The following is a 14180-nucleotide window of genomic DNA, read 5'->3' on the forward strand; positions in this document are numbered from 1 at the left end:
AATTTCGACGCACTAGATCGAGCCGCGAAAGCTCATTTCCTTGAGCACTAAGAATTTTTTTTTCACAGAAATGGGCGTAAATTCTTAGCGACATGGTTTACGTAGGCGCAGTGGGAATCTCAGTAGGTGATCGAGTGGTGTCATTAAGCGCTAAGGCAGAAGTTAAAGTAACGTGTAGTGGATTACGGCTACGTCAGTTGTGTCGTAGAATGCGGAGTGTGCCGAGCTTTGTACCCCCATCTTGTGTCAATCTACCCTTCTGCCTTACACTGCACTGCTTCATACTACACACGGTGTAATGGGAGCTGTCTGGAAACTAGAAGAGGGCGCAGGCGCACAGCGTTTCAAGAAATGAGAGCGAGGAATCTTTGAACGAATGCAGAATGAAAAACATTACTTCGATCGAAACATCATCTCCCCCTACGGGCAACCATGGTGGGATGTGAAAGCATCGCGGGGGGTGCGCATCGAGTTTCCGTTTCTCTTATGTGACTTATGAGATGGCGTTTGTCGAGGCGTTTGAATTACCGCTTGCCGACGCTGACGTTTACATTCGGTTTCCCGAGCCTTCCTCTGCTCCGCGGCGGTGGCGCTGCCGCTGCAAGTAGCGCCGACGTTGACGTTGTTCATGGCGTTTCGCACACCGTTGCACAGAGAGAGAATGACGGAAGCACAGCGAACGCGCGCTTTCACAGCCTCGCAGCATCGAGATTCGCTTGCCGGCGTTGCCGTTTACGTTCAGCTTCGCGAGCGTCCATAGCGCCGTTGCAAAGGAGAGTGCATATACGAGCGCACAGCTGTGGCGGAGAGAGAGAAACGGGAGAGGAGAAACGAAGAGGAGGCAGCGCTCACGCGAGTTGGCGCATGCGCAGTATGGGTGCGGACGCCGCAGAACGACACTGCACCGAGCATAAGATGTTTTCGCATCTAAAAGCATTGGTTTGGTGGCAACGTGATTGAGACATACAGACATAGGCGTGCGCAGTATTCTCTATTAGAGGGGGACCTTCAACGCAGCGCCCTGCCCTCCTCCTTCCCGGTTGGTCGGGTCTGCAAGAAAATCTTCGCGACGGATGCAAAAATCAAAATGAGGCGAGTATTTGGTGCTCGTAACGGCCTGTCTTTGGTCCGCTGCTTTCTGGGGAAAAGGTGGCTAGTAAGCAGTTATTAGAATGCGACATCAAGGGTCCTCGGCCGCCATTATTGTCATAAACCGGGGAGGCCAGATCCATGCACCTTAAACAATGACGCGACAGGTCTGACTGCGAAAAGGTATGAAGAAGACTTGGCCGCCCCTTTGATGATCAGGGGAAGGGGGCAACCCCCCTGGCCGCCCCTTTGCGCACGCCTATGCAAATAGACTCAATTACATTTTCGGCAGGCACGTGATGGTCTGACTCCGGTGTTGGTGCGATCGAATTTAAGTTTTTTGCAACACCACGTGCGTGCCAGCGGTAATCACTCTGATGACCCTGTGATGTCACACTGGAACTGGCAGGCTTCGATGCTTTTATTGCGATATCAATTGTATGGACACTCGCGGCTGATTTTTTTCATCGCCGTCATGTCCCGGATATGTATATGTCTGTTTATATATAAAAAAGGCACAAAGAAAAATAAAAGAAGAACAAAAATTCCGAAGCACCAGACCGGGAATTCGAACCATCGCCCCCTCGCTCTCCAGAGCACTGCGTTAGACAATTCAACCATGCGCCTTTTCTTTTTCTTTATTGCCGGTTTCCAGGCACGAATTACATCAACAAGCACATAGAGGTAATAATAATAAATAGTTTCTGTCCTACTGCGCCATGCATGCGCCGGCGAATTGACGGCGAGCTATTTATATACACCATTTACCACTGGTGGTAAGCAAATCTCGGAGGAGCTTCAGCTCGTTTTCTATCACGCAACGCTCCTACATTTTCTTTCCATTTGAAAACTTCCCTTGAGACGCGCACGAAAAAGTGGCCCTTTTCTGTACCCACTCATTATGTGGAAGGAAAAAAAAACTAAGAACACCAGGTACACCTTGCATCAGGCGCCCCCGTGTGGCTGGAGACGCCACATGCGCCACAGTTTAAAAGAAGAAGAAATATCTAAGAGCGTCTGATTCTCCATTGTCGACACTTGCAGCGCTTTGCTCAAGCACAAATACGTAACAACTGGGACAGTTGTTAGTTCACGCTTGTCCTGTGTATGCCTGTGCGTTCCTTTTAACGCGATAGCGTTAGAGAGCTCGTGTCACAGAAATTCCGCCGTCGGCGTCGGGACCGTTTGTAGTGAGCTAAAAATCGTCTGTGAGCGAAAAATCGAGAAAGAAGCACATAAAATAAAGAATAAAAATTTCGGTCCCATTGAGGTTTGAACACGGGCCGTTCGCGTGGCAAGCATGTGTCCTACCAAAAAGCCACGATGTTACTTGCAGCTGCTTTGGAAAAAAATACTACATAAATGCCATGTAGTGGAAGGAGTCTCCTTAACGCATTTTGTTCGACAGGTGTCACGACGAAAACGAGCCCATTCGGCGATTTGTAGGCGCATTTGGGAGGCCATCAAACTACGTCGAAAAAGGCCGGGATAGTGCAGCCACCGCCGCTAAAAATCACAGCATATCTACGGAGTGAATGATGATGAGTGGGCGAAGCTGCGGAGGTTCATCGGTAAACCGTGAATCTTCCGTGAATTCTGCCCAGTACATCATCACCGATGAGAGTTCGATGAAAGTTATGACGACTTGCAGCTCACTTTAATTTTACATGTACGCTGTGAATTTTCATTGTTTAGGAAACCATTGCTTTAGAAAACATCTGGCGTCTTTCGTTAAGCAGCTGGTGTCTTTTCGTTTTGCTTTAGAAACATCTGGCGTCTTTTCGTTTTGCTTTTAGAAAACATCTGGCGTCTTTCGTTGGTTTATTTCATCAATCAACGGCGTTTTGAACAAAATTTTTTATTGTTTAATCACGCACAGGAGAAATCTCACCAGGCACTACCTTGGAGGTAGACAATGGCTGCTAATGGGAATGAGAGACAGAAGAAGTCGGCTTTTAGCTAACACTTACACTTCTACTTCTACTAACGTTTCCTACTGGAACATGCCAATGGCTGCTAATGGGGAATGAGAGACAGAAGAATTCGGCTTTTAGTTAACGCGCACGCTGCGAATTTTTTATTGTTCAACAACGCATTACAAACAGACACAGCGGTATGAAAGAAGGCAACACCATTAGGCTTGTGCAAGCCTTCGTCCTTAGTAGAATCACATACGTTGCCTCTTACTTAAAGTGGCAGGTAGCCGAGAAAGCGAAATTAGATTGTTTAATCAGGAAAGTTTATAAGCAAGCCTTAGGGTTACCGAAGAACACAAGCACGATGAAATTGTTAGAACTAGGTTTGCACAACACGCTTGATGAATTAATAGAAGCGCACGACATAGCACAATACGAACGACTTTCAAAGACAAAAACGGGTAGGCACATCCTTGAAAAGCTAGGCATAGGCTATCACACGCAGCAAGGTGAAAAAGCAGACGTACCCGCGACGGTGAGAGAAAGAATAGTAGTTCCGCCACTGCCCAAAAACATGCACCCGGATCATCACGCCGGTAGAAGAAATAAGAGGGCGCAGGACTTGCACAGGAAATTCGGGAATAGCAAGGAAGCGGTATTCGTGGACGCGGCCAGATACGCGCGCAGGTGTGGCTATGTGGCCACGGTGGTCAACTGCGAAGGAATATGCAAGACGAGTGCTACGGTGCAAACCACACTCACCGAGACGGCTGAGGAGGTGGCCATCGCCCTCGCAGTGGCCACCACCGAGGCCGAAGTAGTAATTAGTGACTCGCAAGCGGCGATACGTAACTATGCTAACGGCCGGGTCTCCCGAGAGGCACTGCGAATCCTAACTAATAACGAGCAAAAAATCCGTAACAAAAATGACACTTTCGTTATATGGACCCCCGCACACACAGAAACCCCGCTGGCCGGCAACGAGGCGGCACACGCGGCGGCTCGAGAGCTCACGAACCGAGCCGTTGCGAACGCCGACGCCGCTTCGACCGAGGTCCCACGCGGGGAAGAGTGGGAGTGGGAGGAACGTATGACTAGCTACAATGAAATAACGCAGCACTACAAGCTAGGAAGACGCAAATACCCACCGCCACACAACAGATTAAATAAAAAGCAGGCAGTTGCATGGCGGCAGCTGCAAACACACACTTACCCAAACCCAGTTATCTTTCGTCTCTGTTACCCTGATCTCTATTTGACAGACAAATGTAAGATGTGCGATGGAAGGGCCACACTGGGCCACATACTATGGGAGTGCTCGAGCTTAGACGACGAAGCACACGGAAACCATGAGGAGGCAGTATCGAACCGCAGGGTGCGCTGGGAGGAGGCTCTGCTCAGCTCCGCAATCAAAGAACAACTTTGGGCCGTCCAGCGAGCCGAGGAAGCCGCCCGAGCCCAAGGGTTCGTGGCCGATGACTAGGCCGGGGTTGAGGCCTAACCCAAGTCAAGTTCGCTGGACTTTATAAATAAAGTTATTTCTCTCTCTCAACAACGCACAGGAAAAATCTCCCACCGGCACCACCTTGGAGGTCAAGATCTGGTACTAGCGTTACGACTGGTTACGCACTACGACTACGAGGGACGAACGGGTGCCGCTTTAAGGAGCTTCGCCCCTAAAGCACACACGAACTTTCAAACAGCTCTAAATATCGACAACTATGTCCATCTAGCGGAAAACATATCAAGCCAACGCCTGCTTTCCAGAGGAGGTGTCGATCAAGCAAACAGCAAACGCTAGATAATGTGCTGCCATCTGTGAGGCATTGTGAGACTCTCCTTGGCCTCCTAGATGGCGAGCGCGCGGCGTCTATCTTGCAGGCCATGTGACTCTTGCTTTAGATCAAAAACCTGTACCATTCGCGCGCGTGTGTGTGTGTGTAACAATACACATTAAAGGGGTCATGAACCACTTTTCCAAATAATGATCTAATGGCCTCAATATCGGAGTGTACTGCCTCCCGAATCGATTGCCGCAAAAATTTCTCGAATCCGTCAAGAATCAGCGGAGTTACGGGGGTTTGGCGCACGCTCCCAGCGCTTTCTCTCTTTTCTCGTGCCGACGAGCGCACTGGAAGCTAGACAGGGAGGGATGGCATGGGGGAAAGAAGTTACGCCAGCGCGCGTCATGAAACGCGATCGCTCTCCCGCTGTGATTCGCTTGCGCGAGTGCGGCTACCGTGTACTGAGGAGGGCGCCGGCAAGTGACGGCACCCCGCGGCAAGAAGCGCATCTGATCCGAACGCCGCTCTCGATTTACGTCGGCTATCGGCCAATAAGCGTGCTATGTCTCTGCGACGTACAGCGGACAGACGCCCCGCCCACCGACGAGAGTGAGAACCGGCCTCTGTTTGAAAAGAGGGTGCCTGGGGAAACGGCAACTTCGCGCTCCGCTTGTGGCCATTACGCGGCGCGCACGACTGTAATATTTGGCAGAGCAGTTCATAGCCGTGTCAGCTTTCCGCAGGATGTGTTTTTTCAATCAGCCCAAGGGGTGCTTCATGACCCCTTTAATAAGTATGCACTTAGTGGTTGAATTGCGCACTAGGGGCCGGATTCCGCTATCGCGTTCAACTCTTCAAGGCGAAGCTTAAGGGTCCCTGAATTTTAATGTACCAGTGGGGAGTAGTGGGATTTGCCCAAGTTCTGTGGCACACAGCGTTTTGGGCGTCCTTCTTTGTGCTTTAGCGGCACGCTGCAAGTATCGAGCTGCTTCTCGTTCTTCGTGTGACATTCCAATTTCTTGCTATCGCATTCATTGCTTCGCCCTTGCGGCGAGACTGTGACTTTTTGAGTGCATGCTTAGCAATCAGTCGGGCGGTAGTGGTGACGGTGACGCTTGAGCCATGTCTTCTTAATAAAGCTCAGCTTCACGTAATATTTCTCTCTGCCACCAGGGTTACCCCGAATGCCGCCTTGGCAAGATGGAGGCTTCGTTCCTCCGGGCCACGGTGGTGTACCGCCAGGTCACGGTGGAGTTCCGCCTGGCCACGCGAAAGGGGGCGGTGGTAAAAGGAGGAAAGGCCCCCACGGACGTGGCGGTGGTCGCGGAGGTGGTCGCGGTGGTGGCCGTGGCGGCGGTCCCCACGGTGGTCCCCCCGGTGGTGATGACTGGGACTACTACGACACCCAAGAAGGCCGCGGAGGACGGGGTCCTCCACGCGGTGATTATCCCGACCCAGGACCCGGAGACCACGGCCCTGGGGGCCATCCACCAGACCCCTACCCCAGACCACCACCACAAAAACCACAGCCCAGGCCACCTCTCGAGGAGAGACCACTACAGCGGCCTCCGCCACCGCAAGACCAGTACCAAAATCCGCCGCCGCAACAGAGGCCGCCGGTGCAGAGACCCACTGCGCCGCTTCCGTACGACCCGAACGAGCCTGAGGAACAGCCTGAGGACATTCCCGCAGGCGGAGGACCGTCGCAGAGTCCAAACTTGCGAGACTTGCAGCCGCGTGAGTATACTTTAGCGTTCTAGAAGGGCGTGCCACAGAAGTGCAAAAAAAAAGACTGAGGAAACAGCTAAGCTGGTGGGCTTCCCTTCCTCCTTTCCTCCCTCCTCACCCTTAGTTCCATTTCCCACCCCTTGCCTTACTGTACTATACAAGAATACGCCCCGCTTTACCCTCTCCCCTCCTCCTTTCTCTCCTGATCACCCTCACGTCACTCCTCCTCACCCTTGAGTGTGAGTTTTTCAACCAGGTGGCAGGGACATAAGAGTACAGTATATACGTGGTTTGGTGTGGGGGGTAAAGAAGCTGCATTTCGCAGGGTGACTGGCCCCTTCACCCAGAAAATAAGAAAATTACAAAAATACACTTGCCTCGCTTCCCTTTCCCGCCCATTGTTATACTGTACTATACATGGCTGTGCTATGCTTCACCCTTACCCCTCCTCCTCACCCTCAGATTAATCCTCCTCACTCTCACTTCCTTTTCCCACCCCTTGATATACAAGACTAACTGGCCCAGCTTACCACGCATATACAAGGCTATGCTATGCTGCACCCTCTCCTCTCCTGCTCACCCTCAAATCACTCCTCGCCCTCACTTCCCTTTCGCACCCCTTTGCTATACTGTACTATGCATGGATATGCTTTTCTAGGTGCTGCTTGGCACATAACCGCTTTCAGTGGCGCATACCCGCCCGAGATTGCGCAAACGCCACCCGGAGTTTTGCCAAGGTTAAACAGCGCCGCTGTTAGAACGTTCTGTGTGAGAAAATTTCGACAGTTTTCTCCAAGAACCTGCAACTAATGTTAATAATGCACAGTTGCCGACAACCTGAACCACTGCACTGCGGTTTATCACTGAAGTCAAACGTTTCATTAGAACGTTCAACTGGGTAAGTTCGTGTGATACCATCTTGGAAGAATAAACAGCGCGAAAGAACGAGGACGAACAAAATAAATGACGGCGCCGTTGTCTCTCGTTCTTTCGCGCTGTTTATTCTTTCAAGATGAAGTCAACAGCTCATTTTCGATAAACATTGACACCGAATGTCACTAAAGCTCGTGTAACTACTGGGCTTCTTTTTAGGGGTGTGCGAATATTCGAAAGTTTCGAATATTCATCGAATATTACATTCGAAATATTCGTATTCGATTCGAAAATCGTGTATTCGAAAAGTTTCGAATATTCGATAACTTCGAATATTCGAAAAATTCGAATATGCGATTCGATTATCATGCATAAAATAACTCGTCTTCCACATTTCTGCTGCGTTCGTATCGCTAAAAACGTTGCCGAGAGGACCGATAAACATCGTAAGTACACGGAGGCACGCTATCTGCCTGCGACGAGCGCCCCAATACGTATGATTTATTGCTGGTGCATCTCCGACGTGCAGCGCTGTTGGCGATCATGTAACCGTACATTTTCAATATTATGCGGCCGTAACGTGCCGCACTACCACTCGTTCACTATGCGGGACCACTTCTGAAGAAAGACAGTGACCCATGTGACTGGTGGCGGACTGTAGGCACCTTCAGATACCCCACTCTGGCAAAGCTTTGCCCCGTGTAACTGCCTATACCAGCCACTTCTGTTCCAAGCGAGCGTGCCTTTTCAGTGGCAGGGGGGGGGGGTTGTCTCTGTTACAAGGGAGCGCCTGCTGCCTCATCATGTGGAGCAACTCGTATTTCTTCATGATAACATGTAGTCATTAGTTTCATTGTGCCGTGATGTGCATTGTGCTAGCCTGGACATTGTGTTCTGGAGATAGCAGTGTATGTTGTGTTGCCAGTCAGGCTGTTAATGTTTTTTTTCTTCAAAAAGCTACATGTTAAATAAAATATCGTTACTGTGGAGGCATTTTTCCTTTGATATTCGATATTCGATTCGATATTCGAAGGTGGATATTCGTATTCGATTCGTATTCGAAAAATTTGATATTCGCACACCCCTACTTCTTTTCCGCGAGCTTGTAAGAAATGGCCTACGGGGATGGTAGAGTTTAATGACATTGGCTTTATTTGTCCTTGAGTGCGCGTCTCGAGAGTCCTAGTGCAGTAGACACTATAGACCTTGCCACGGCCGCTACATAAAAAAAAGCAGGTGTTTTTTTTTTATGTAGCGGCCGTGACCTTGCGCTACTTCCGCAAAGTGTTTCGAAGAAATGCGTGTTTAGAAAAATGTGTTCAGCAAAGAATGTACACGATTGACGTCGGTTCACCGTATTCGCACTGCCAATGAGCCAATTGTATGAGAGAACGAATAGCTTAGGTCATCGCGAAAAGCCTCCGTGCTCGGTCAAATTATGTGGCAAAGTTGTGCTGCCTATTTAAATAGCTTTGCTCATAACCTACATAATAAATAATGTTGCAAAAAAGAAATAAGGTTTCCTTTTCATCCTTTAACCAAACGACTGCAAGATAATGAAAATGCCTGGAATGGTGCCGTTTAAATGTCTGCTACGAATTTCTCACCGAGCAAAGCCAAAACAGTTGTAGCAGTATGGACCAGCCGCTTGACCGAAACGGTGTCGTAAGCCGTTTGCATAGGCAGGGTAAACTTTCTATTTCCGAAAAGGGTCACGAAGGACACCCGATATTCGTCAAGGTGTAGAGGGCACCTCCCATGTCGGGACGTGGAGCCCTATAGGCTCTCCGCCGCTTCGTGGGCCTTCTGAACAGCCCAGAGTTGGTCTTGTAGCTCACTGCTCCTGAGGGCGTCGTCCCACTTGTTATCGTCCTCCACATAGGATGCACTGCGTCGCGCGTCCCTACCGCACGTGTCCGAAGCTCACATGTCCACCACACTTTGCACAATTGAATGATCCGTTTTAATCCGGGTTGATTCGGCTCATATGCCAAGGACTGGGGTACGAGCTCATCTGTAGCAAGTGGAGAGTGACTGACTGCGCCCTGTTAAGTCCCTTGTTTGGAAGTGAGAATTCTCTACGCCCTAAGTAAAAGTGCTTGGTGAGCTCATTATACGTCTGAAGTTCACCTTTAACGCCCTTGGGACGAGACGAGGAGGTCTGCAGGGGAGTGCGGCTGGCAAGTCCTCGCGCGGCCCTATGAGCAGCGTCGTTAAGGTTCCGCTGTCATCCCTCGATATCACCCATGTGGGCTGGAAACCAGACTATAGGGTCGAGACTAATGGATCTACATTCGAGTAACTTGGAAACCTTGGCACTTGCCACTCCCCTAGCAAAGGCTTGAGTGGCTGCCCTAGAATCTCTGTATCTCTGTTGCCGAGTGCTTTGGATCTAGCAGAGCGAGGGCAATGACCATTAGTTCGGCCACCTCCAGATTCTTGATGTAAAAAGAGAGTGCGTTGCTGGCTCGTTCGTGGGCGCCCATACGCTGCCTTCGTAGGCGCCGCCCAGGTGGTCAATCGCGAAGCTTTTTCGAGAGCAATGAATAAATGAGCAAAAAAAATTAGGCATGGCTCTGCTATTCCAAACACCAATGACCAGCAGAGCTGTCGGTGCTTAGCAAACCATTGCAAACTTAGGCAAAGGAGAAGCGATTTTTTAGCAAAGCCACACCTAACATTTAGCACCTAACATGCGCCATTTCTTAGTGCTCGCCTTCGGACCTCGACAAGCCGGGTTAAATTGCGCCTTGCCTAGAAAAAGATTACTCCTTTCTTTCGATCTCTCTTTCTCTTCCTCTTTGAATCTTTTTGCAAACGGTCTGTAGACGACGGCGAGTCGGCGTCGTTAATCCAAAGACCGACCGCTATGATATTTTTGTAATTCCGCATACATCAGCTTTGTTTGTGCAGGTTGTCTTGTGCACTTCACGCTCCTCCGTCAGCTTAAAAAAACATGGCTGTTCCCTTCGTCATAGGAATCGGTATAACACGAAAGCGAAACGTGCCTTCACAGAAGTAGCGCTTATTGTGTAGTGATATATGAGAGCTTGTACAATGGTGTTTGGCAGCTATAGCCCGGTTTCACGTGGATGCACCTACGTTGACGCCAAGTGGCACATCTCCATCGCGACAACTAAAGCCCACGTTCATGATTTAACCGTTGTCGTAGCTGAAGTTGTTAATATATACCTGGACACAGCGTATCGTGAATCCCGCCCAAAAATGACATCAACAAGCACATAATAAACACTGGTACTCGATGTGCACTTCTTCAAAGCGTCGTCAATTAACGAGAGAAGCGGCACGGTGTGCACTCCTGAGTAATAGGGTAGCCTGCGCCTGTGCTCATGTATACACCGCCACACTGCGCTTCAGCAACGCGGGAGGAGGTGCAGAGGTTCGTAGCTTGAGCCGCGAACGCGCGCAGGCGGTCCAAGTCCCGCAGCCCTCTGTCTCGCTCCACCAATGTTCGTCGCCCGTCGACATCTTTGCCTTCCTGCAGCGCTTATTGCAGCAGCTTTATCAGTCGGTGCTATCGCACTGGAATCAGTCGACGGCGGAGAAACACTGCTGGTGCATGTGGAATCTGCACTACTCCGACAACGAGCCATCACACGCTAACACGATGCGAAAGGCAAAGAACGTAACTAAGTGTAGGGCTACTCCCCGATGCTAGCGCGGCCATTGTTTTTCGCTGGTGTCGAGACGCTTTAACCATGGCCGCCGAGAGTGTGCACCGGCAGGTTTCTCGGAGGCCACGCTTTAACTGCGTCGTCGCCAGTTCTTTCTCTATCGGCGCAATGAGTGTCATGCCGCATTACTTCACTTCACCGCTCAAAGATGGCGGCACCACCCCGCCCCGCCTAGCCCCGCCAACAGAGAGCACGGTGCGAGATAGAATGTGTGAGAGGTATAAGACGCGTTTGTGGATTGTCGTGGATCTGCCTCGGTAGCTTAGTCGGTAGAGCGCTGGGCGCTTGTCGTCGTGCGCGCACTTGTCGTAGGTTCGATTGACGGCGGGGGAACATTTTTTTAGTTTTTTTTTCTCATCCGTTAGCGTCCATTTGATCAACTTCATATCCGTAACGGAAATACGTCACTGAAGTCTAGGTGGACTCCGGCATAAAACACTCATCGTGTTAAAAAGCAAAACAAAAAAAATCTGTGACACGAGCATTAAGTAGGCACACACTGTTCTAAACACAGCAAGGAAATGAGTGTAGTTAAACAACTTCTGTAACATATAGTACGAGAGCTGTAACTGCCGATTACGCAGATGTGATGTGCTCGCTAAAAACAGCTGTTACAGGACCGAATGTTACCTCAGTAATACCTGAGACACTAATTTTATTTCAAAGCGGCCGCGTAACGAGCACACTACATACCGCATCGTCCAATTTATTGCAGCGAAGTCACAACGACGTGGATACAAAATGCACAAGAGAATTCGTGTGTGTCGAACTCTGCGTGTTGTCTCACGTGCCTGCGAGGATTCGTTTCGTTCATTTGCGTTTTGTCCTTTGCAGTGTGCGGAGTCCGGAGTCTCGCGTTTGCGGAAGACAAGTCCAGCGACTACCAGACGGTGCCTTTCATCGTGGGCGGTAACGTGACGTCACACCGGAGCTGGCCGTGGATGGTATGTGCAAGGAAGTGACCGGATCTGGCGGCGCAACCTTTTCGCTGAAACACCACGCCCGCTTCGCGCTGCATCATGAGCTTGCGTTACTTCTGGCTTCTTTCGCTTTTCGCTATTTTTTTTTCTCCCGACGCTTCAAAAGAAAATCTTGCGTAACACGCTGTTTTCTGTGATGTCATCTGTATTTTCGTCTACCACCGTCGTTTTCCTGGGACGCCTTCTTGTCTCGCAGTTGCGCTCCTTCTTTCTTGCAAGCGACTCGCATAAGCAAGTTCTCATAGAGAAGCATCCGTGATGATGGAAGACTACCGACTTTATTGCTTCTTTCTTTGAAACATAGGACGGATATGCGCCTCAGTTGTGTGTATATGTGATCGTTGTATATATCATAGACATCACCCGACACCTGGAGTAACAAGGCAGGCGATAAACCAGGCTAACATCTCCGAGATGAAAAATTAAGTAATAAACTGAATAAACCTTTCAGCCAAGGCGGCAATTTATCACTTGCCGCCTTGGCTGCGATCGGCGCTGATTAACACTCCTGGGTTTAAATACACATATATAGACCCCATAAAGTGGACGGGAGGATGACCGCCGCCGTAGCTCAGTGGTAGAGCATCGGACGCGTTATTCGAAGGTCGCAGGTTCGGTCCCTGCCGGTGGCAAGTTATCTTTTCGTCCACTTTGCTTTCCTCACATTTATATCCTAATTACTACAAATGACGTCCTCTATACTTTCCGTGGCATTATTGTCTGTTAGTTCTCATTAATATTCGCTAGGCACGTATGCTGTAACTCTGACATAATACTGTTTAGCTAATCCAAGCAAGTTGCACAATCTGCCCAGCTGCACATCTTCCTCCTAATCCGGGCTATATTCTACACCCACTTGCTCCTCACTTTACAAAACCATCTTTCAGCCTCCTAACGTTGGGCACACCATTTTATCCTCCAATCACATCTGTCGTTGTCCGCTTAATATGTTTCATCACGTTTCTATTGTTTTTGGACCATAATTTAGTAGCGGTACTAGGTCGTCAAGGATAATGTCAAACTGCCGCTCAAGTCAGTAGTATCTGAAGTATACACTCCAAAACATTCTTGTTACGGCAGGGCCCACGGTATCATGGCCGACGTCTAGGTTGGTCCCCCCCCCCCCACTCCTTCGAAAGGGGGACGGGGAATCTTTTTGCCAATTAAATAGTTTGTTCATCAACATCACCGTCATCTTCACTTGATGTCTTTTTTTTTAAGTATCCCTTTCCTTCGCTAACACAAGGCCGATAAATACATTCACTCTCGCATAGCTCCTATTTGCCTGAACCTCTCGCCTTCTTTCCAAGTTGCGTAGAATACTGGGCCTTTGTTCTGCGTGTTCATCCTCAGTCTTACCACCCAACTTTGTTCCTTAAGGCTTTCATTTGTCCCGGCACGTCGTCTCTATGGCGTTCCAGAACAGGACAATCTCACCCGCAAGTCGCAGGCTGCTCAGAAATCCTCGTTGATCCGCATGTGTACTCCTTCCTATCTTTAACGTTAGCTCTGAATACTTCCAAGCGCATGAGATGAGCAATAGAACTATGTTGCTTTCTTTACATTAAGCCACATTAATATTCCAGTTTGTTTTTCCTATAAAGAAGTACAATATATGTACATTTTAGCGACACATGCATGTTTTCTCGATTTCTTTATTATGCAGAAGTACACCTCGTTGTAGAATGCTTAGCACGCTTCATCTGATGACTATTTACAAAAGGTTAACGACACTAAGTATCGTGAGGTTATGGACTTGTAGCGTAGACGTTCTCAGCGGTTCGACATTCAAAACTTAAATTTCGATACTGAAATCAAGACAAACGTCACAAAAGTGTAAATGCGTGTGTTTCGTAAAAGCCCACGCGCCACATCCCAAAAAAAGTGCACGAAACCGTGCTAGCTACAGCACATACTACACAATAATTATGAAGCGCAAAGCAAAAAAGGGCAATTTCTTGCTTCCATACATACACGTACTTGGGTGATTCCACGAGAGATCGAACATGCCTGTCCGGTCGCAATTTTTGTTTTGCCTGGGTTTTTTATATGTTATGTGGGCACATTCAAAGTGCACGGAACTGAAAATTTTATTTCCAAGAAACGCTCCCAGCA

The 14180-nt window shown here is 49.3% G+C and overlaps 1 protein-coding gene across 1 annotated transcript in view; it reads left to right on the forward strand.

The window, feature by feature from the left end:
* LOC119390059 (cuticle collagen bli-1) overlaps positions 1-14180 on the forward strand; it is a 40921-nt gene that overhangs the window by 18991 nt on the left and 7750 nt on the right. Inside the window, exons 4-5 of the mRNA XM_037657589.2 lie at positions 5963-6526; positions 11920-12029. Coding sequence (XP_037513517.1) covers positions 5963-6526; positions 11920-12029 — 674 coding nt within the window. The remainder of the gene's footprint in view (positions 1-5962; positions 6527-11919; positions 12030-14180) is intronic.

The sequence above is a fragment of the Rhipicephalus sanguineus genome, chromosome 4 (genome assembly GCF_013339695.2).
Source record: "Rhipicephalus sanguineus isolate Rsan-2018 chromosome 4, BIME_Rsan_1.4, whole genome shotgun sequence".
Taxonomy (NCBI): domain Eukaryota; kingdom Metazoa; phylum Arthropoda; class Arachnida; order Ixodida; family Ixodidae; genus Rhipicephalus; species Rhipicephalus sanguineus.